General features: G+C 37.5%; 1 protein-coding gene across 1 annotated transcript; it reads right to left on the reverse strand.

Moving 5' to 3' along the window:
• Positions 1–15,297: 15,297 nt before the first annotated feature.
• On the reverse strand, positions 15,298–16,930 carry LOC145111529 (nascent polypeptide-associated complex subunit beta-like). Its single transcript, XM_079047793.1, has 6 exons — positions 16,792–16,930; positions 16,373–16,440; positions 16,004–16,152; positions 15,866–15,922; positions 15,648–15,686; positions 15,298–15,562 (listed from the first exon to the last, which is right to left on the reverse strand). The coding sequence occupies exons 2-6, from the start codon at positions 16,438–16,440 to the stop codon at positions 15,387–15,389; spliced, it is 489 nt and encodes a 162-aa protein (XP_078903919.1). The 5' UTR covers positions 16,792–16,930; the 3' UTR covers positions 15,298–15,386.
• Between the last annotated feature and the right edge of the window lie 8,038 nt (positions 16,931–24,968).

Here is a 24,968-nt window from a genome sequence, read left to right on the forward strand (position 1 = left end):
AAATATGTCGTTACCATCGTTTCAGTAATGACTAAGAGGATGATTGTTATTCTGACCCTAGTGGTCATATCGAATTGAGTCCGACTACGATAAGTATGTTACGTGGTTCAGAGAACCAAGTTTGATGTAGCATCTGTCTTAAGTCGGAAGATTGAAATAAAAGATAATCAAAGTGATCCGTAGAGGTATCGCGATAGTTGCTTGTAGCTAGAAATGCTACCTTTTAAGATGTGATTAGAACATGTATAGTCTGTTCTGGAAGACTCTAAGAGACCCGAGTCTAAGCGTGGGAACATACGATGATTAGTCATTAGAATATGACACATCGGTCCATTTTAGTAATAAAATAACTTATCTTAAGTTTGTTAAGAAGAAGAAGCAGTCTCCAGTAAGGATCGAGATTGTGACTTGAAGGTCATAATTTGGAGTCTAATGTGAGATAGGGAGCAAGTCCAAGATCGAGCACCGCCTGCAATCAGAAAGTCTTAGAGTTAGATATTCGTTCGAAGAAACATCAAAGTTACGGTTATTACTTAGGATAAAGAGATAACGTATGGAGTCATCATGTGAGCCATGTTTCGTTGATGATTCCGGGACGTAATCATCCTAAGGGGGAGATAATTGTAACGCCCGTAGATCCGGGCCAGTCAATTTAGAGATAATAGGGGTCGAAAACGACTTTTTGAAAAAAGATTATTTAGAATAGATAATCTTAAACAAGTTGTAGAATACGTCTCAAGGGTTCCGTACATATAAAGAACGTTGAAATCCGAGTTATAACGAAGAAGTTATGGTCCGTCGAAGTTTTACGGCAAAACCGGCACGGCACCGGGAGACGTAAATAGTGAATTTTTGATAAAGGACTTTTTGGCCTTAGTGATCTAAACAAAATTTATAGTATAAGTTAAACCGAGAACATACGAAAAAAGAACGCCCAAATCTGACTTCGTATGAAGAAGTTATGAATTTTCTAAGATTTGGCATAGCAGTGCACGGCCCGAAACTCGAATTTTAGTTCGAGTGGTTTTTGGCCTACGCGACCTAAATGAGAATTGAATATCTCATTAATAGGAACTCAACGGTAAAAAGACAGACGAAAACAGAGTCCGTATGTAGAAGTTATGAATTTTACGCGAACATTTAACAGTATAATCTCCTCGTACTGTTAAAATTAAGATTGTTCGAGAATTAGCCAACGGAGTCAAAACGAAAGTTGTAGATCTTATTCTTACCTACACGTGGATATAAAGAACGTCAAAAACGGAGGTCGTATGTGAAAGTTACGGATTTTAGAAGTCGGAAGTGTGCTGTGCGAAAATGGGTGATGTGACACAATCTTGGCCATTGCTTTCTCCCCAAGTCTCGCCACTTGATGGTGACATGTGGCACCAAGTACAGCCATTTTTCACCCTATAAATAGAACCTCTCCCACCCTCATTTTCTTCACACCTTTCCCATTCTTTCTTCTCTTTACTCTCTCTCTAGCCCCGAAAAGCCTAGGGAACCTCCCTAACACGAGGCAGAAGCCCCGGAGTGCTCGACGGCTCCGAGAAGAAGAGCTTTTCGGCTCGGGAACGCTGCTCCAAGCAAAGCCCAGTTTTCTATAAAACCCGCTGTAAGTGAGCTACGCCTACGCTATTTTTAATATAGCTTTTATTTAATTATAGTAACGTTATTAGGAACTTATAATAAGTACTTGGGCTATTATTATGGGTTATATAAGTATTGTTTAACGCTTATATAATAATAATAATAGCTAGACTATTAATTAGTTTCGGCGAATAATAGACTAAACTCTAGTGGTAATAATAGTAGGTTTCGTCGAAGGAAATATTTTTAAGAAGCGAAGCGCTGTCTGAGTTCGGCATCACCACCTTTTCAAGTGAGTGCATAGTCACTTTCATCTTACACATAGATATGAAGTGTTTTATATAAATTACGTGCTACGTGTGCATATTATCTGTATACTTGCTATCTATGCTGGATGAACGATTTTATACATGTTTTAAATGATTTAAACTGTATATGTATTTTATATCTACAAAATGTATTGGGTAAAACATGGGTAGATGAATAGTTGTTGTGTGACAAAATAAAATAATGAGAGGCCTCGATATAGATGTTATTGATGATCCAGTCATCTAGCGGAGTATAGATGACGACCACAGACTATTCTAGACAGTCCAGTGGAACGCTAGCAGGCTCGCAACCTGTAGGTGTTTATTTGAACTGTGTGCTCACCAGCAGTACTCCATCCCCCACATGGTTGCCTTATTTGACATGAATTGCTGAGGAACCCCCGAAGCATGTGTTGTCACCCCGATGAAAGTCCTTAGACTAGGTCCCTTGTGTTGGATGTTTTAGGGACGTAAAGTGAGGATAACAGGAACAGGTAATCGGGTTTGTTTGGTTTGATAAAGTTAATAAACTTATTTATTGTTGGTTGAAAACCCTATGTACTCACCAGGTTTCCCAACCTGACCCACTCAGTTTATTTATTTCACAGGTTTTGATATGAAGTCACATTACACTGAGAGATTAAGGAGATATAAATCACTAGTGATAATGAATGTAAGTTCTGTTTATGCTTATGTTTCTGTATTGACGATGACATCCCAAATGTTTTAAAATGAATAAAAATACTTTTCTTCGGAAATGCTTTGATAACGTATTTATCATGTTTTACTGGGAACAAATTCCGCAACATTTTTATTAAAAGAGGTACTCTGATTTTTATAAAGCATAAACAAAATCGGTCTTTTCTGACCGTGAGCTGAAATAGACCCGGTACGGCTTGGTCCGACATTTGAGTTGAAATAGACCCGGGGGTGAAATAGACCCGACACAGCCTTGAGCTAACAGATATGTATGGTATGCGATATTTTAGGGAACTCACTAAGCTTCGTGCTTACGGTTTTCAGTTTATGTTTCAGGTACTTCCGGATCGAAGGGGAATAGCTCGGGATGATCGCATCGCACACACCATATTGTTCCGTATTTTATTTGACTCTGATGTATTTGGATGATTTTGACATATTCTTATTTCACTATGGTTTTATGAAAATGTTTTGGATGATACTTTTATTATTATAAAAATCGAAATTTTCAATCTTAAATTTTGGGATGTTATAATATTTCAGCATAATAAGCAAAGCCAAAAACGTAGCAAAGGAAGCAAAAAGCCATAACCATAAACACGAATCAGCAAAATCGAATCAAACTTCACAAAAAGGAAAAAAAAGAACGAACCTGTGATTGACGATTGGAGTCATCAGAGGTGTCGCAGGTTTGGGAGGGTGGCACCGACAGTTTGGGGTGTGTTGTTGGTTGACGATTGAACGAACCTAGCCATATATATAAAGAGATAAATAGAGAGAGAGAGAGAGAGAGATTTCGTTGACATTAAAAAAAATTGAGATCTTGAGATTCAACCTCAACCACATATTTCACATATGCCGTTCTAAACCTTCGGTGTACCAGCGCGGCGTGCATGTTATAATCATAAATGATTATGTAGCGTTGTCCGTTTCTTTCTCCTCCGCCACCATCCCCGCCACCACAACCGCCACCACCACTACCACCACCACTGATACCAGGCAACCTACCACTGCCACCTCCATAACTTATACCACTGCCACCTCTGCCACCACCACCTCTTCTGCCACCAACTGTCATAATCACATATGATTACTCAATCTGTGAACATACATATATGTATAATCATTTATGATTATGCTTATACGTATAAACATGTATAATCATATATGAGTATACCTCTTTTCCATATAATCATTTATGATTAGGCATACCCCGTTGTTGTCGGTATGCTGGACCGTTAGAGCAGCAAATGAGAAATATATAGTTGTGGTTGAATCTCAAGATCTCTATTTTTTTAATCTAAAATGAACCGTCATATATATATATATATATATATATATATATATATATATATATATATATATATATATATATATATATATCCAATTTCTTTTAAGTAGTAAATACCACTGCTACCCTTATTAATGTTTTTTTATGGATTTTCTCATTTTTGTTTTTCATTAATTACTATAGACAAAATAATTACTATCATTAATGGTCTACATCTTGTTATATATTTACACAATACATGTTATTTACAAATGATCCTAACTATATATATATATAGGACAAAGTGAATATACTGTTAAAGGTATATAAGCTTAGGTACACAAACTCACCATACTACGTCGTTTTGTATCATATATACATTGTAATTATCAAATGTTCTTAAAATTCAACTCCTAACTTGTTTTATTTCCAAAATTTTTATAAATTTCACCATGGGAAGAGTTATATGGAAAACAAAAATACTCTAAAAATCATAAAAATGCATAAAAAAATACTTAGAGATCACAAAACTTTTTTTTTTGAGTTTACACATCAAAAATTCGACGGTTTTTTAACAATTTCGCTAAAAAAATTGATTTTTTTTTTGGTTTTTTTCCAAAAAAAATTTCAGCGAAATTGTTAAAAAACCTGCGATTTTTTGATGTGTAAACTCAAAAAAAGTTTTGTGATCTCTAAGTATTTTTTTATGCATTTTTATGAGTTTTAGGGTTTTTTTCTTTTCCACAGAACCTAAACCATTTCACCATTATCATCTTCTTACATAATTTTCATTTTCAATTATAATATATATAGTCTGGTAGGTATTCGATAGAAAGATGTGATGTAAGAGGAAGATAAATAGTGAAATTTCGAAAATTTTGAAAGTAAATCAAGTTAGGAGTTGAAGTTTAAGAACATTATAAAGCATATATGATACAAAGCGATGTATTATGATGAGTTTGGATACCTAAACTTATATACCTTTTAGCTTATATTCACTTTTCTCATATATATATATATATATATATATATATATATATATATATATATATATATATATATATATATAACACCTTGTTTCAAATCGTTTCATAATTTGGGGCCGTAACCCGAAGACCGGGTATCATAAGGCTTAGGGCCCTTGGGAAAGAGACTTAGCCCCTTTTATTGTGGATAACGTAGATTAGAGGATCGGGGAGTTAGGTTTGTTTTTTGGAGTCCAAGGGTATATCGGTAAAGTGTCAGTTCGGGACTTTATGAAGTTTGGGTTTAGGTTAGGAAAGTTTTAAGGCAAGGGAGATTTGATAGAGTGTAGATCTTCTCGTTACCTTTATGTGGATATAAAGAACGTTGAAATCGGACTTAGAACGAAGAAGTTATGGCCTTCGGAAGATTGGCGATTCTTAACCCTAGCCGAGTACACTAGGCGTACGCTAGGAGTACGTCGGGCGTAGTAGCTCGACATTCGGATCTCGGAGACTTCAGTGTACGCTGGGTGCACGCATGGTTACGCGGGGCGTACGGTGAGCGGGTGCAAAACCCTAAATTTTAGGGTTTGTGCCTATTTAATCACCTTAAGCCATTCATGGGTCTTCTTATGACCAGCCTCCACTTCTCTAAACCCTTATAACGAAACCCTAGTGCCTTTTGTGATCTTTGGAGCTTGGAAGTGAGTTTTGGTGGTATTTTTTAGGATTTGAAGGAATAAGAACTCTTGGAGATTGTCTTGGGGTAGCTTGAGCTTGTAAATCCATATTGATCATCATCTTTGCAAGCCATTTTAGGTATAAAGTTCCATACTTGATGATTCTTTGTGCTAGATCTAGTTTAGGGCCTTATTTATGCATTTTTGGATCTTTTGACTTAAAATTGGGCTTTTGATCTCCTCCAGAAGCAATGGATGTTAGATGCTAGCTCCATGGAGGTTCCTTGTTCATAAAAATGCAAACTTTGTGAAAGATGTTGGTTCATGCAAATGTTAAGAGCTTTATTAAGCTTCTTTTTGAATGTTGGGTCCCATTAAGCCATGCATGGGTGTAAAGTTTCCAAATTTACGTATTAAGTCACCCTTAGGGACCAGATATTAGGGATGAGCATAACCGGGTACCCGCCTATTTTAGTCGGAACCGGAACCGCTCCCGGAACCGGCGGTTATGAAATTATTGGTATTGGAACCGGAACCGCTTACACCGGTTCGTAGATTTTTGGAACCGCTCCCGGATTCGCCAAGACCGGTTCCGGTTCCGGGTACCTGGTTTTTTGAATATTAAAAATTTTTATTTTATACATGCCATTGAAATTAACTTTTATAAGTAATTGGAATTCAAGATATAAACGAAAACAATTAAAAAAAAACTTGATCTCAAAACAGGAAAACAACAACAAATGGAATTTAACAAGTCCACAACAAACTACAAAACAACAAAACATAAAGTCTCAAAACAGCAAAAAAAAAACAATAGCAAAACATCACAAAAGAGCAACAACAACATCATCTAACTCTGCAATCACAAAACCAGTCACATTAGCAAACTAATCAATCATATAACTTCTGGAATAACGAAAAAGATTTGAAGCTTCAATAAGCGTTGATACAGAAACCAAATTATCAACAATAGTCATCATGATCTGAAGCTTCTTGATCACATACCCAACCAGAACAAATTTTGCTGCAATCATAAAAAAATATTGCCAAAATAAATCAAAGTCATATAATTAATCAAAACTGAAGACTTTCCAGCTCATAATCATAAAATTTAAACAAAAAACAATGTCAGTAAATAACTAAATGGTAAAATGAAAGAGTAAAATGAGATAGCATAATGTGTCAAACTCACTACTGTATATATCAACATTTCACTAGCATCAAATTACCGATTTTTAGGGGAGCATATGTGCTTTTATTTTAATTTTAGAACCTTAAAACTTTTAGGATTTTTGTTCAGCAGGCATGACGTGTCAACAACATAGCAGAACACTGCCTTCATTTCATGTTCATCCAAGCATCTCCAATTCTCATTCCTGCAAACCAACATTCAAAACAATCAATCAACATCACTTAAACTATTTATAAAAAAGATTATATATTTAGATATACTCACATCAGCATCAGAACTTTGTGGTAATGGGATTCTTGAGTCAGTTTTCCCACGGGGGAAACACTTTTTGGAGGAGGTGACCGATCTTTCTCAATACGCCTTGCTGGACTTCTGCTCCTTGAAAGTGTTCTTCTTGGAGATGCACTCCTACTCCTTCGAGGGCTCACACTATTTCGGGTGGGGGAAGCACTCCTACATAATTCCATTACACACTATCTAGTGTCAGCCTATAAACATTTTATCTAACTGCAGCATAGAAATATTAAGATCTATATATACCTGATTGGAGATCGGCTTCTGATGGGAGATCGACTTCGACTTCTACCCTTTTCATCTTCATATCTTCCTCTTCTGCTGGATTCTTTTTGATAATCAGGGATTCTTCTTCGGCTTTGACTTCTGCTTCTGTAACGATCCACCACACATTTAACATTTGGGGCTTCTTCCTCGGGAAGCCTTTTTCTTCATTGTGTAGACAATTAGGAAAATGCATCAACATAAGCAGCATATAAGGGGACCGCGTCAATAATATACCGTCTAAACTGGAGATGAAAAGCAACTAGAAAAAGAGGTAGAAAGAAGAACATACTGTTTGGATTGAGCGGGTTTGAAACTTCGATTGAGCTTACTGAACAGATATGAGTACCGACTGAACAGAGATTGATGAGAGTGACAACGAATGGCATTTGATGTTGGGCGGATGACGATTAAGAGTGACAACGTTGTGGTATTTCTGGTTAATTGGTAATGGGAGCGACGAGTAGACGACGATGACTGGTTTGAGACTTGAGAGGGGAGAGTGACGAGAAGAAGAGAGTGTATGGTGTCGGCGTTTTTTTTTTAAGAATGAATATCAGAAACCCTAAAAACGCTTAGGTCTATTCTTTTTCACAATTTTTTTAAAAACAAAATTACCAAAATATAAAAATTTAATATATATATTTTTTAGAAAAAGGTGGGTACCCGTTGGTACCGGTTCCAGTTAACCGCCGGTTCCGGGTACCAGGTATTAGAACCGGAACCGGCGGGTAACCAGCGGGTATCGGTTTTGTAAAAATAAGAATTGGAACCGGAACCGCTTAAGGCAGTTCCAGTTCCAGAACCGACAGTTCCGAGGCAGTTCCGGTTCTGAAAGCAGGTACCCGCTTCCGCTGCTCATCCCTACCAGATATGAGAGTTTGACAAAAGGTCTTAACCATTTAAGTGCTTAATGGAGGGATTGGAGATATGGGGAGTACGTTGGGCATACCCAACTGGTACGTTGTGCGTACTGGCCCCGGAAGGAATACGCTAAGTGTACGAGCTGAGTACGCCCCGCGTACTCAGCAGGTGGACTTTTGATTTGGGCCTTGATTTGAGTTTAGAAGATTGGGCCTTGATAGGCCATTTAACTTATGATTTGGACTTAGTATTTTGGGCTTCCTTGGATTTAGGCCCATGATGGGTTTTGGGCCCAATTTGGAAGATTGGGCCATATTGGGCTTTAGGTTGCCATTTAGGATTTGGGTCTTTTGAGTAGTTGGGTTGGACCTTGGTTTTGGGCCAGGTAAGAAAAAGGGTAAAATGGTCTTTTACCATGGTTATGGGTTAAGTAGCTTATATTCTTGGTTATGGATCGAGATCCAATTATTAATTGGATATTATTATGATGATGATAGCGCAGGGATTTTCCGGACCAGCAGACCGGGATTCATTTAAGTGTTTCGGCAGCTAGAGGTGAGTTTCATCACTGTGTTTAGCGGGTCAAATGCACCAACGTCGGCCCATGGTTTGTTATGTTTAGGATGCTAGATGTCTGCGTGACTCTTGCATATGTTATGTGTTTATATGTTTATCGGGCGGGGCCCGATGACCATTCTGTATGTTATTTATCTTTGTGATTATTGCATGTGTTATGTGTTTATATGCTTATATGTTTATATGTATACCGGGCGGGTCCCATTTTATGTTTTATATGTATGGTATGTGATATCTTGGGGAACTCACTAAGCTTTGTGATTACGGTTTTCAGTTTATGTTTCAGGTACCTCGATTTCAAACGGGAAGAGTTCGGGATGACTGCATTGCACACACCACATTGTTCCACATATTATATAACTCTGATGTATTTGGATGTTTATTGGCATACTTCGAGTTCACTACGGTTTTTATGATATTGTTGGGATAATGGTTTATTTAATATAAAAATTGAAATTTTTAGTCTTAATTTTTGGAACGTTATATATATATATATATATATATATATATATATATATATATATATATAGAGAGAGAGAGAGAGAGAGAGAGAGAGAGAGAGAGAGAGGTAGGTTCATATGTGATGAACAATTATTGTGTGTAGGTAGAGATTTGTATAAACCAATCATTTCAAAAGCCTACTTAAGGGTAATAATGTAATCTTAGCTAATAATTATTTAAGGTAATTGCTAAATTAATTAGTATCCATTAAACAGAGAATCAACGTCTCATCTCTACGCATTTATCATAGTGTATCGCTCTTTTCCCAATCCACTATTCATCGACGGCCTCCATATTTGTATTCTCTAAAAAAGCCCTACAACCGTCTCCATGATTCCAGACCTCCAACCACACCTCTGATGTATATGGGAACGATCGATGCTCTAGATTGTAATCAAGATTTTCATTGTGTTCATGGCACTGACGTTATTGACGAGAATAACAGGAGGCCGAGTAAAAAGACGAAAATAGAAGAACATGTAGTTGCATATGCACCTGGTAATCTATATGCCTCCAAATTTTTAAAATTTTGTATTTTTCTTTGGCATCCTTTTTCTTAATGTGTAAATGGTTTAGCATAGGAATAAAATATTTTGTGTGTGCAGGTGCATGAAATTTTGATATGGAGTTAACATGGGTGGCGTATGCCATTTTTTTCACAAATTGATTAAAAAAGATTAGTTTGACTTTGACAAAACATGCAACGCTTTAAATTAAAAAAGTTTGTGAGAGCTAGGAAGCTTTTCATGTAAGGCGATTGATCTGAAGCTTCTTTTTGTTGGTCAAAAGATCGGACAAAGGAGAGCTTAGAAATTTGAAACCTGGTAAATAAAAATTTACATATGTCATAATTTTTACTTTTTCTTATTTTCCCATTGTTGAATTCTTAACAAGCCACATGTGTTCATAAAACTTGTTGGTGACACCCGATCATAAATCTATTACGAATTCATTATTTATTCTGTTTTTCTGGTTAATTCTAACATAATTCTTGTAATCAGTTCGAAATTGCCAAAACAAAAATAGATGATTCTTGTTGTGGTTCTATAACAAAAGAAGGTGAGCTAGTGATCTATTGAGATGGAGACAACAATGAAGACTTGAGTTGCATCATCAAAATAGTCTTTAAGAATGCATCAATATATCATATTTATTCTTTCTAGTAAGTTATTTTGTTTTCCCTTTAAGCCAATTAAGTTAATTCTGTGAGAATGACTTTCTTTCCTCATCGTTGGATGTTATTCTCATCTTTAATTTTTTTTTATTCTTTAAGAATATTTTACAGCTATTTCCGGTATAATCATATAAGAATGATTATGGTAGAATCAAATAAGAGTGATTTTTCCAAGGTTCTATTGCAATTATTCTAAAAAAATACTCGATATCATGACAGTTATTCTGATAGAATGCATGAAGGGGAACATGATGATCAAGAACATAAAGGTTAGATGATGGTGTGCAAGATATAAATGAAAAACGTGACCAAATAAAGCACTATTCATTATTATATTCTAATAGAATGATCGATTTCATGGAAGTTATTCTTATTTTGTCGTTGTAATTTTTTTAGAAATGTATTTTGTTTTAAAGAATATTTATAAACATTCTTTAAGAATGCTCCTTAATATGGAATCTTGTTCATGGATTCTCAATTTTGAAAGAATATATAGATAATAATTAATATAATTAATTTGAATTGGATAAGTTTCCTTAATTTATGAATTTTACTCATTGGTTGAATGATACACACAAAGTCCATACTACCCTTAAAAACATTTTAAATTTGAATCCATAATTTTTTTTGTATTCTAAAAGAATTTTAAAAATCTATATATTCTATAAATAATTGGTCCATACCCATAATTTTTTTTGTATTCTAAAAGAATTTTAAAAATCTATATATTCTATAAATAATTGGTCCATAATTGTCCATACGTCCATACAATAGATGTCATCCACATTATAACCTATATATATATATATATATATATATATATATATATATATATATATATATATATATATATATAAGTGATTAAATTCTCCAGATAAAAAAACAAAGGAAAAAAAAAACACATAAACATGTCGTTTTTTGGTATATTTATGCAAGTGTTGTCACTAACCTTCATTTTGTGTGCCTTCCCCTTCCTTTTGTGCATGAAAACCCTATAACCACATTACTACATCACATTCATCATCAATCAGATGCTTACACACATAGAATACACACTCGGAAATACACACACATAGAAACAACCCTTTTACGTGGTATATATGCACGATCAACAATTTCTTTATTATTTCTGGTGGTGTGTAGGAAGCAATATGAAGAAAATGCATAAAAACGAAATGAGAAAGATGATCCAGGAGGTGCGTAATGGTGACGATCTATACGGTTTGACTAGGAGATAATAGTTTCTATAAAAATAGGCATTTTAATTTGGTTAGTTAATTAACTAAGGGGTATAATAATTAATTATTAATCAAATTAGTGAGTTACTATAATGCCCATATAAAATGATTGGTCCATATTGAGTTAGACATTTATACAAATCTAGTTGATGGGCGGGATGGTTACATGAAAGATGATGATGACATTCGTTTATGTTGATTTGGCTTGATTTGAATACTATGCTTTTGTTTTTATTAATTTGGCATGATTTGCAGACTATTATGAATTTTAATATCTTTTATTTTTTGGATGATGACATTAAGTAAGGCTTTTATGTTTGAAATTGGACTTTAGTATGTTTTTTATGATTCATAAAATATATTACTATTATTATTTTATTCTGCCTCGTGAGGTGAAGAGTAAACGCCTCGAGGCCCAATTCCATATTTTAAAACATTGCCAACAACTATCAAACGGGACCTAAGTTTTGTCGAATAGTCGGCTCGTTAAAAAAAACAAAAGTGTGTATATATATATATATATATATATATATATATATATATATAGTGTGTATATATATCCAATAATAAGGGCTAGAGAGAATGATGTCACACAACTTTTGCTAGCACGTAGACCACCTCACTTTTTGTCACACCACTTAATTTTCTTGCCATTTAGAGGGTATGGTTTGTAGAATTTTTAAATTGAAAAAAATAACAAATAAAAATAAAAAAAAAAACCTTAAAAGTATAGCATTTTTGAACTAGTTCGTCAAAGAAGTAAAATAGGAGGAAAGCTCGATAGCTTATTGTCGAAGAAGTTTGTTGAACTCGACATGTTGCAGTAGAGGCGTGATGTGCTAAGCGTTGAATATGATTGTGACGAATGGTTGCCGGGATTGTCAAGATCGTTATGCATAGCCTAAGTGAAACTAGGTTGCAATGATGATTTTATGACAAAAGAGAGGTCAACAGATAAAACGAGACAAAAAATAAAGAACATATATAATAGTTTCATGGGTTATTTCAACAATTTTTTCTTTTTATTATAAACTAAGATTTTACTCGCAAGGCGTTGTAACAACTGTAATGGGTTTAATTAAGTTGTCAAGCACAAAAGCCAAGAACCACAACCATGCCAAGAAAATACTTAAAAAATAAGCACCAAAACATAAATTTTTTACGTGAAACATAGATAAAGCTGATGGATAGGAAAATAAAATTATATATAGTACAAGAAGAAAAACTTTTTCACAACCGTGTGGGTGAAATGATATTTTATAATGTTTTTATATAGTACGGAAGTAAACAAAAAAGTTTAGAAAATAGAAAAGGTGGAAGTAACAATTTAGAAAGATTTTCAAAACCGAAGGGGGTAAAAGTGTAATTTTGAAAAGTAGAAGGTATGAAGTGTCATTTTACAAACTAAAAGAAAAAAAAAATGATAGATATAAATAGTGAAAGGAGTAAATGGGGAAAAGCAAAGACAATATGATTTTAATTTTAGCTTTATATAAAAAAATCAAGGGAAAAATGACATGCAAGGGTAATTACCTTTTTGTCTTGTTCACGTTTAGGTAACTTCATTTTTTATGTACACATTTGACCATTTAACTTGTTAAATATGTTCACATATTACCATTGCCACCTGCTATAGCGGGTGACAATGGTAATATGTGAACATATTTAACAAGTTAAATGGTCAAATATATACAAAAAAAGAAAGTTATTTAAATGTGAACAATTTTTTTTTACAAATTTCTTAAATTTTTTTATAATTTCTTACAACATTTTTATGATATTTTTTCACATTTTTTATTTACAAATTTCTTAAATTTTTTTATAATTTTTTACAACATTTTTATGATATTTTTTTCTTATAGGTTTTTCTAATACAATGTTTTAAACTTTGCTTATAATTTTTTTTCAACTTTTTTTATAATTTCATATAATTTTAATACAAGTGCTTTTAAACCAAATACTTTATAAATATTTTTAAATTCTCTTACAAGTTTTTTACTTTTTTTTTTTTTTTTTTTTTTTTTTTTACATTTTCATACAATTTTTTCTATAACTTTCATATATATTTTTTCTTTACAATATTTTTAAAATGTTTCACAGATTTTGTATGACAATTTAATATTTTTTATAACATTTTAAAATACTTTCATTAAATACTAGTTTAAAACGTTGTATTAAAAAAATTAAAAGTTTATAAACTTCTAAGTAAAAAGCATTAAAAAGTTGGAATAATTTTAAAACATTTACATTATATAGATTTTTTTTATTTGGTAAGTAATATTTTCTTTTTAATTTTTTAAAAGACCCTCTATACTTATTGTTACATATTTAATTTATTTAATTTTATTGCTAGATGTTAATTACTTTAAAAATATTTTATATGCTTCAAACAAATAAAAAAAATATATAAGAGGCTATATAAAACATTTCACAAAACAAAAACACATTTATTAATTAAAAAATAAAGTTTAAAATCGATAAATATTTAATTAATATTTAGGAAAGAGAAATTAAATAGTCTCCTACTTTTTGTTCCTAATATCCTCCTACCTATTTTAGATGGTGACAAGTGTCATTAAATTTAATTTAAACTTGATTGAGATTTTGAATTTGTACGCTTGTCATCATTTTAAAATATGTAGGTAGAAAAGTATGAACAAAAAGGTAGAATGATATTTAATTTCTCTTTAGGAAATTATAGATATTTTAAAAATAACGTTTGAAAAAAATAATACAAACAAATATGAAAAATAAAATCGCTATTAAAAGTGGAGAAAATAACTTATCATGGTAATTAACTTTTCGTTTTGTTCACATTTAAGCAACTTTTTTTTTTGTACACATTTGAGCATTTAACTTGTTAATTTGTTCACATATTACCATTGTCACCTGCTATAACTGGTAACAATGACAATATGTGAACACATATAACAAGTTAAATGCTCAAATGCGTACAAAAATAAAGAAATTACATAAATGTAAACAAAACGACAAAGATGATTACCCTTGTAAGTCATTTTCCCAAAAATCAATAATAAAACTCTTTTTGTCAACATACACAACCAAAGAATGCAAATAATTGATATAGTATTTACCAAATAAATTATTATTTATGGTTTTAAAATATTAATATTTAAATTAAAAGCAATGAATTCTATTTATTAAAATAATAAATAACTATGTTTTTCATGTGCTATTTACAATGTGGTGTTAGATTTTTTTTTTAATAAAGATATGGTTTTGAAAAATCACAGTTTTGATGTTTTTTTGGTATTATAAATGGAAATGGCCTAATCGGCTTTTAAATAGTGAAAAAACGATTTACATACTCTACATAAACAAATTAAATGAACTTTTGTATGATATATCACATGTCTGTATTACCCTTTTAACTTTCCATTGACAAAATAATATTCCTACCAACAACTTTTAATGAGCTGATCCTTCCACAACAAGGTAATACACAACAACATATGCTTTAGAGTGTTGTAAAATATCCCAATTGTACAATCCTATAAAGCATAAATTGTTGTGTAGGACAAAAAGTTGTTGTCTAGAGATAATTTGTAGGACAAAAAGTTGTTGTCTACAGATAATTTCCCCGACTTTTAGAGAAACAAGTAGACCAAGATGACTAAAAAACATACATATTCCTACAAGTTACAAAACAAACACATCAAAATGGAATGTATCAAATACTTTTTTACTGAATAAAATAAAAAGGTTCAAAGCAATAAATAATGCAAATACAAAATGTGACCTCAAAAAAGCCTATGATTTTTGCCCTTCTTCAGCAGCAGCTTCAAAGGTTTCGCCTGCCACAAGTTCCGGGACTTCATCATCATCGTCCACTTGTGCTGATGTGGCACCAGCGGCTTCAGCGCCACCTGGCACCTGCTTCTGGAATTGCTCTGCTAACTTTCTCAAGTTATCCAAGTTATCTGGCCCTGTAAAAAACAATAAAAAATGTCATCTTTTTATCACCAAAAAACAAACACAAAATCTAATTGAAAACATGGTATTTAGGCATACCAAGCTGGTTGAGAATGCCAGGGAGAATATCTTGTAATTCTGAAATAAAACATAATAAAAACAGATATTATCATACACCAGTCATACATAACATATCAATATCCCCCATTAAGTCGAAAAAACATCTTAATAATATAAGCAAGATGAATTTGCAGTTTATTTTTCTATGAAAGATGCATACATAAGTAAAAAAAAAAAAAGATAGAAAGGCAGCTTACTCTTTGTTTGAGGAGTACCACTAACAACCCATGTGTTGGCAGCAATAGAGGCTTGAACTGAAGACATATGAACAAAGATTATTGATTTCTCCTGTTAACTTATAGTTATAATAAAAGGATAAGAGTTAAAATTGGTACCTTTAGGGTTTAAGAACTGGATAACTGTTTCATCCTTAAAAATGTTAACTTCCTCAATTGCTGGTATTGCGTTTACACCTATTCTCTTCAAAGTGCTCTGCAGCCTCTTGTCATCTGTGGTGGTTGTTTTATGTACAGCCTTCTTCTTTCTGCAGGTTTGGATCAAATTGAGTATGTAAACAACCAAAAATTCAATACAGATACATTCCCTTTTTGTCCATTTCCTTGTTAAGTTGCAATTCTGTTGTTCAATTAAGAATGTTAAATGATAAAAGTACTATCAATTATCACTATCTCCAATAAGAGGTGATAAAAACAAAGTTAAGCAAATACACATCTCTAAAGCACGACAACATATTAGATACAGACCTTCTCACGCTTCCCTTCCCACCAGTGCGCACAGCACCTGCCATCTTCTGTAGCTTTTCGACATTCATCTGCCACAAGTAATAAAAAAAATGTTTGGAATAACTACCAATAATCAGATGCAGATGCAAATGCAAATTAATAATCTTCTAACCCTAAGTAACTTCACAAATGACGAACATAAACAACATCAAAAAAAAAAAAAAAAAAAAAAAAAAAATCGAATGCTATACATCTCTAACAGTAAAACAGTCGATAATAACAATATCAAGCGACGTCGTAATTTGGGTTCATAACTCTCAGTTAGTAAGCCAAACTATAGAAACCGAATCGTTAAATTAGCTAAATTGTTGTACATAAATAGATTTACAGTCAAAATCGATTTGTGAAATCAGATGGTAACGAAGGCGAAAAAAACGTACCTTGGCGTCGATAAGATATTGAGCGATGAACGGAAGCTGAGAGTGACGGAGAACTGAGATAACAGATAAAACCCTAGCGTCAATCTTCGGGGTTTATATATGCCGCCCTAGATCTGATAGAAAAAAAATTCACACTCCTACCCTGCACTACAATAGAATTCATAAATTTCCCTTGTTATTTCATTTTTAGAATAAACTAGGATTTTACACGTTGCACGTTGCGGCGGCAATAATGTATTTAAGAAGTAGTAGAAAGTAAGTTGCTACATGTGGAACATGAATTGAGTAAGACTTAATCCGACAAATCACAATGTCTGATGCCAAAACCATGCCAAACAAAAATAATAAAACCGTATTATATATGACATGCATAAGTAAGTAATATTTTTTTAAGTTAACGAATGGAAGTTCAAATAATTAAAAACATATCATATGTGATCCGGCTTACACGTATAAAAATAAGCACGAAAATAAAAAGAATACATTTAAATGTAGACGGACTCGAATTTATAACCCGACAGGTATGTTAATTTTTTTTTTTAATAAACGAACTGAAGTTCTAAATTTACGCCGAAACAATTTACGTTGAAACATTGATCACCTCTAATTGATACCGACACATATAAAAGGTTAGAAAAATCAGAGGGGTGATAACTGTAGGAGAATCAGATTATACATATTATGGGAAATAAAACAACAGTTTAGAAAATAAAATGGGTGAAATTGCCATTTTCTAAAGTTTAAATACAGGGGTGAATATGATATTTTAAAAGGTGAAGGGTTGAAAATGTTATTTACTAAAGTATGAGGATAATAGCAATAAAAACTTAGTAGGAGGACTGAAATTGCCAAAAGCTAAAAATGATTTAGAGTGAAAATGAAAAATAAGAAAAGTTGAAAGGAGTAAAAACTAAATAAACTTAGAAGGGGGACCTAAACTACCAAAAATAAAAAATGATTGGAGAGTTAAAATGAAAAATAGGCAAAAGTATATTGTAACACCCATAAAATTTAAACCAAAATTTAAACTTTTCAAAACATTTAAATCCAAGAGTTATTACAAATTTTGTTTTCAAAATAGTCTTTATCAAAGTTTTCCCAGAAACATAAACAAAATGTGAGGAGCTGTACGATTACGCATTCGCCTTGCCGCGATCCCCTGATGTACCTGAAACAATAAACTGAAACTGTAAGCCCGAAAGCTTAGTGAGTTCCCCCAAAATACTCATACTCACAATAATACACATATAACCATAAACAACATATTATGGGTCCAATCAACCATCGGGTTGGAATACCCCAGACCCTCAACCTTTCCGGTTGGAATGCCAAGATATTATGGGTCCAATCATCCTCGGGATGGAATACCCCAGGCCCTCAACCTTTCGATTTGAATGCCAACATACTATGAGTCCAGTCATCCTCGGGATGGAATACTCCAGGCCCACAACCAACAGGTTGGAATGCCCAGGTCTATTGGCTTTCGCACAAAGCAGATAAGTCTCAACCAATAAACGAACATGTGCACATGTAATCAGATAATCATGTAACAAATAATCATGTAACAGTCTATAGACATCAATCAATCTAACAGATCATACCACATAATATTATCCTACTCTATAGGATACCGATCTAACAGATCCTACCACTTATCATAATACTAGATAACAATCCAAATGGTCGGCCTTGGTGCCTTAGACCCTTGAGTATAGTGAGGATAACTCACTTGACTAGTAGTGCCGAAATGCTGAAATTCTAACCGCTGCCTCATTGGAAATCCCGAGCTGACACACATAAAAAAAAAATGCTAGGTTACTACCTAACATCACTCCCTTGACTAAGTGTCCATTTAATTCATAAAGATCATTCCTTTTTGTTGGGCCGAGGCCCACACCAAGTCCTTATCTTGAGGGCCCATTCTCTAAAGTCCTTTATTGGCCTAATTTACCAAATTGGGCCCAACCTCCTTATTGGGCCTAACCCTATGATTCACTATCATAACCTGGCCCAAAATATCCTATTTGCAGAGTCCAACAAAGGCCCAAATCCATTTGTCCCACAAACCCTAAGCCTATTTGACATGAGTCCAATCAGAGAGCGTACGCGGGGCGTACCTCTCTGGTTATGCTGGGCGTAATGCCGCTCTACGCTGACTGCCATCGGGATAGCTGACCCCGTACGCTGGGCGAACAGATTTTACGCTGAGTGTACGCGGGGTTTTACCAAAATCCTCATAAGTGCTTAATGGCTTAAGCACTTAAGCCCATATCCCAGATCCATCGACCAAATACGCCTTGGGACCATAAAGTTCAGGACTTTATCACTTTGGACGTCCAGAAAGTCCTTAACTCATGGTCTTAACCCATTAAGACCTTCTTGCTTCATGCATGGGACAAGTCTAGCCTGTGGGAACTGATTTTTATCACTTAGGACCTCTCCTAAGGTCTGAAAGGACAACTTATTTCGTCTAAGACATCACATGCATCTTCTTGGGACTCTTGGGACAATAAGACCTCTATAAGGTTAAATGTCTAGATCTATAAACAAGCAAGCACCAAGTTTCAATCTTTTTACCTTCTGGAGCTTTGATGGCACAACACAACTTCAGATCTATAGCCTTGCTCTCCTCTTCTAGCTCCTTGGAGCAATGTATTCACTTCCAAGGTCCAAAATGCACACTAACTCACACTTCTTCACACATTCTAGCGTTTGGGATGCTTTCTGAGGTAAGGAGGCTGAGGATGAGCAAAGGAATGAGCCATAAAGGTGTTTATATAGTCCTCAACCTCGAATATTAGGGTTTTCAACAGCCATAAGTACGTCCAACGTACATGAGTTTACGCCCAGCGTACTAGAGCGCGCCTAGTACGCTTAGTGTACCCTTATGTACGCTCAGCGTACTACTTCCAATTCCAAAGTTGCAATTCTAGCCCTTATACTCCTCGTGACCCAACACAACCAACTCCAAGGGCCGACAATGACAACTAATAAAAGAAGAAAGGTTTTTAAGATATACCTGCAAGGTTTGGGGCGTTACAACTCTCCCCCACTTGACCTAGACTTCGTCCCGAAGTCGGATGCAACGAAAAGATCCGGGTAGTGCTCTCTCATTTCGGACTCTGGCTCCCAAGTCCACTCACATCCCCTCCGATGCTCCCATTGTACCTTTACCAAAGGCACTTCCTTGCTTCGTAGGATCTTCACCTTCCTCTCAAGAATGGCCACCGGTCTCTCCGCGTAATTCAAGCGCTCATCGACCTGAATGTCATCCAACGAGACTATCACATCCTCATCTAGGATGCACTTCCGCAGTTGTGAGACGTGGAAAGTATTGTGGATCTGAATCAACTCCTCCGGGAGCTCCAACCTATATGCCACCTTGCCAACCCTGGCAATAACCCTGAATGGCCCAATGAAGCGGGGACACAATTTTCCCCTCTTCCTGAAGCGGATGACACCCTTCCAAGGTGAAACCTTCAGGAGTACCATATCACCAACTTGAAATTCCAACTCAGATCGGCGCCGGTCGGCGTAGCTCTTCTGCCGGCTCTGTGCAGTCTGCAGTCGTTGTCTGATCTGCTGAATCCTCTCAGTAGTCTGCAGAACCACCTCAGTTCTGCCCATCACCCTATGACCATTTTCACCCCAACAAACTGGGGTGCGACATCTCCGTCCATATAACAGCTCGAAGGGTGGGGCACCTATGCTGGAGTGGAAGCTGTTGTTGTAGGAAAACTCTGCAAGCGGTAGGTAGGGGTCCCAGCTCCCACCGAAGTCAATAACGCAAGCCCTCAACATATCCTCGAGAGTCTGTATAGTCCGCTCACTCTGGCCGTCAGTCTGCGGATGATAGGCTGTACTGAAGTGCAGCCGCGTGCTCAGTTCCTTATGGAACTTTTGCCAGAATCGGGAGGTGAACCGAACATCACGATCTGAAAACAATAGAAACCGGTACCCCATGGTGAGCAACGATCTCGCGGATATATATCTCGGCCAATTTCTCTGCTGACGAACTCTCCCGTATAGCTAAAAAGTGGGCACTCTTGGTCAATCGATCCACGATGACCCAGATAGCGTCGAAACCCTTGGCCGTCCTCGGCAACTTGATGATGAAATCCATCATGATCTGCTCCCATTTCCACATGGGAACCTCCAGCGGCTGTAACTTGCCATGCGGCCTCTGATGTTCGGCCTTGACCATCCTGCAGCTCAAGCACCTCTCGACATACCATGCGATGTCTCGCTTCATACATGGCCACCAATAACTCAACTGTAAATCTCGATACATCTTGGTGGCTCCCGGGTGAATGGAGAAGCGAGACTTATGAGCCTCCTCCAGAACAACCTGCCTGACCCCGCCGGACATCGGAATCTAGACCCGCCCGCAACGGGTCAACAACTCACGGCTATCCTGCACGAACCGGGTGTTCTCACCCTTAATCCTTTCCAGCTTCCAATTTTCCCGACGCATGCCCTCTGCCTGAGCTTCCCTGATCAAAATCACAAGTGGGGAATCCACTGATATCCTCATACACGCCACCGCAGAAGAAGGTCCTGCTGATTTGCGGCTCAGAGCGTCCGTAACCACATTCGCTTTACCCGGGTGGTAAAGGATCTCACAATCGTAGTCCTTAACTACATCCAACCACCTGCGCTGCCTCATATTCAGGTTTGGTTGATCCACAATGTGTCTCAAACTCTTGTGGTCCGTGTATACGCTACAGCGGACCCCATAAAGGTAATGTCTCCAGATCTTGAGAGCGAAAACTACTGCTCCCAACTCTAAATCATGAGTAGGGTATCTTGTCTCGTGCGACTTCAACTGCCGCGAGGCATATGCTATAACCCGTCCCCTCTGCATAAGAACGGCTCCCAGTCCCGTGATGGATGCATCACAGAAGACCACAAAATCCTTCACTCCCTCCGGGAGGGTCAAGACTGGAGCCTCGCATAATCGCTGTCGGAGGGTCTCAAATGCCTTCTTCTGTTCGGGGCCCCACCGGAAATCCACCCCTTCCTCGTTAGACGAGTGAGGGGTACTGCAATCTTGGAGAAATCTTGAATAAATCTCCGGTAGTACCCTGCTAATCCCAGGAAGCTTCTAATATCAGAATGTGATCTCGGCACCTCCCACTGCATAACCGCCTCGATTTTGGCCGGGTCAACCAAAATCCCCTCCTGGTTGACGAGGTATCCGAGGAATTGGACCTCTCGTTAGGGGTGAGCAAACCCAAACCAAGAAACCGAGAAACTGACTAAAACCGACGAAACCGAACCCGAAAAAACCAAAACCGAAGCAAAACCGACGGTTAGGGGTTGAATTTTGAAAAACCGAAAAATCGGGTTCGATTTCGGTTTTTACCCAGAAACCGACCCATCCAACCCGAGAAACCGACCCATACTTAAAACCGACAAACCGCTCCAAGAAACTGACCCATCCAACCCGAGAAACCGACCCATACTTGATTGTTTTTTGGTTGTAGTAGACTATTTCGGGCTTTGGTTGTGACTTGTAATAGACTATTTGTTGTAAGACTCATGTTTTTTGAAGTATTTAACTTAAATTTGGTGTTTTTTGAAGTATTTAACTTGTTGCTTCAATTATAAAAAAATGGGTTAAAACCCAAAACCCATGGGTTTAAACCCAGAACCCGTGAATGTATGGGTTGAACCCAAGAAACCGAAAAACCGCCCAAACCGACCTCAGAACCCAAGAAACCGAACCGACCAGAAACCGATCCTATTGGGTTCTGAAAACCAAAAACCGACTATTTATGGGTTGGGTTGGGTTTGGGTCCAAAACCGACCCATGCACACCCCTACCTCTCGTAACCAAAACTCACATTTCGAGAACTTGGCGTACAACCGTTCTCGTCTCAGAACTCCCAACAATTCCCTGAGGTGCTCCTCGTGCTGCTCTCGGGTCTTGGAATACACCAATATATCATTAATGAACACAATGACCGAGCGATCTAGCATCGGTCTGCAGACTCGATTCATTAGATCCATAAACACTGCTGGCGTGTTGGTGAGTCCAAACGGCATCACCACAAACTCGTAATGACCATAACGAGTTCGAAACGCGGTCTTCTCCACGTCCTCCTCTCTGACCCGGACCTGATGGTACCCTGATCTCAAATCAATCTTGGAAAACCAAGATGCACCCTTCAACTGATCAAAGAGATCATCTATCCTCGGGAGTGGATAACGGTTCTTCACCGTCAACTTGTTCAACTCCTTATAATCAATACACATCTGGTGCGTACCATCCTTCTTCCTGACGAAGAGGATCAGTGCTCCCCATGGAGAGCTGCTCGGACGAATGAACTGCTTGCCTAGCAGTTCCTGCAACTGAGACGACAGCTCCTGCATCTCAGGAGGCGCCAAACGGTACGACGCCTTGGCAATGGGAGCCGCACCTGGCACCAGGTCGATCCGGAACTCGACCTGCCGCTCCGGAGGTATCCCTGGCAACTCCTCCGGAAATACATCAGCAAACTCTCGAACCACTGGAACCTCTGATATTGAAGTCTGATCCCTGACCCGCGTATCCACCATGTACGCTAGATAACCCGCACACCCGTGCTGAATGTACTGCCGAGCCCTGGCGGCTGAACAAAACCCTGATCCCAATCTGGTGCCCTCGCCATAAATAACTAGTTCTCCCCCACTTGGGGTTCGAACCACTACCCGCTGGCCCTCGCAATCAATCATGGCACCGAACCGACTGAGCCAGTCCATCCCCACAATCGCGCATACATCCCTCATGGGAATCGGAATCAAGTCTATCGGGAAGGATATCCCGAAGATCTCCATCTCACATCCTCGGTAAACTGAGGCATCTGAAATCCCGTGCTCGTTAGCGATAGAGACTCGCAACGGACACTTTAGCTCGCATATAGGCACTCTGAACTCCCTACTGAATGTCTGAGATACGAAAGACCGACTCGCCCCTGAGTCGAATAAAACCAACGCAGGCAAGGAATTTACCAAGAACGTACCAGCAACCACATCCGGTGCTGCCTTGGCCTCCTCAGCTGGAAAGCACGCCCCTGAGCCTTCGGAGGCTCCTCCCTAACTGGCCTCCCATCCGTGATCCTCAAGGTAGCCGGCTCTGGAGCCTGTGCTGGCTTGGCGGCTAACAAAGGACACTGGGCCTTAATATGGCCCATCTGCTCACAATGGTAACAAAGTCTGACCCCGGAAGTCGGGGTCTGCTGCCTACAATCCCTGGCCAGATGGCCCTGCTTGCCACAACGGTGGCACCCATTCCCTGCTCGGCATGTCCCTGAATGAGCCTTCCCGCACTTCCCACAAGTGCGACCTGGCTGTCCCCCAATCCTGGTATCAGTGGTCTTGGGCCGCTTTGGCGCCGGCTGCGACTGTACCGGGGCCCGCTGCTGCTCCCTCAGCTGCAGCTTAATCTCCAACTCACGCAGCTTAGCGGCCTCCTGTAGGTCCAGGAGTGTATTACATCTCTGAGTGGCGACAAACCGACGGATGTCAGTCTTGAGCATGCCCAGATAACACATCATCTGAGCCTGCTCCGAGGCAAACTCCGGACAAAACATCGCCCTCTCTGTAAACATGCGGGTGATCTCCGCCACCGACTCAGTACCCTGCTTCAGCTCCAAGAACTCCCGTGACAACCGCTCGCGCTCAACCCGCAGAATGTAGCGAGCGCATAACATATCCCTGAACTGCTCCCAAGTAACCGCAACTTTCTGATCATCCGTGAATGACCCAATCACCAACCTCCACCAATCCTTTGCCCCGGCCCGCAACAAGTTCAGGCCACACCTGACCTTCTCGTCAGTAGGACACGAGCACGTGAAGAAACATCCTTCCAAATCAGACAACCATCTCATAGCTACGATAGGATCCTGGACGCCATCAAATGTCGAGGGCTTCGTGTTATCGAAGTCCCGGTACTGGAAGCCCCGACTGGCTCCTCCCCTCCTGCCGTTGTTACAGTCGAGGTAGCTGCAGCGGCAGCCGTCTCAGCAAGGGTTGCATATCTGTCATCAAAGTACTCCATCATAGCGGACTTAATAGTCCCAAACAACTCCGGAATCTAACTCCGGACAATCTCGACCACCTCCTCGTAGATGATCTCCCTAACCCGATCCTTTGTCATCACTGGCTCCTCCTGGCCGATAATCTCAGGCGCTGCT

This window comes from Lactuca virosa, chromosome 5, assembly GCF_052849685.1.
Source record: "Lactuca virosa cultivar CGN04683 chromosome 5, Lactuca_virosa_CGN04683_v6, whole genome shotgun sequence".
In the NCBI taxonomy this organism is placed as follows: Eukaryota; Viridiplantae; Streptophyta; class Magnoliopsida; order Asterales; family Asteraceae; genus Lactuca; species Lactuca virosa.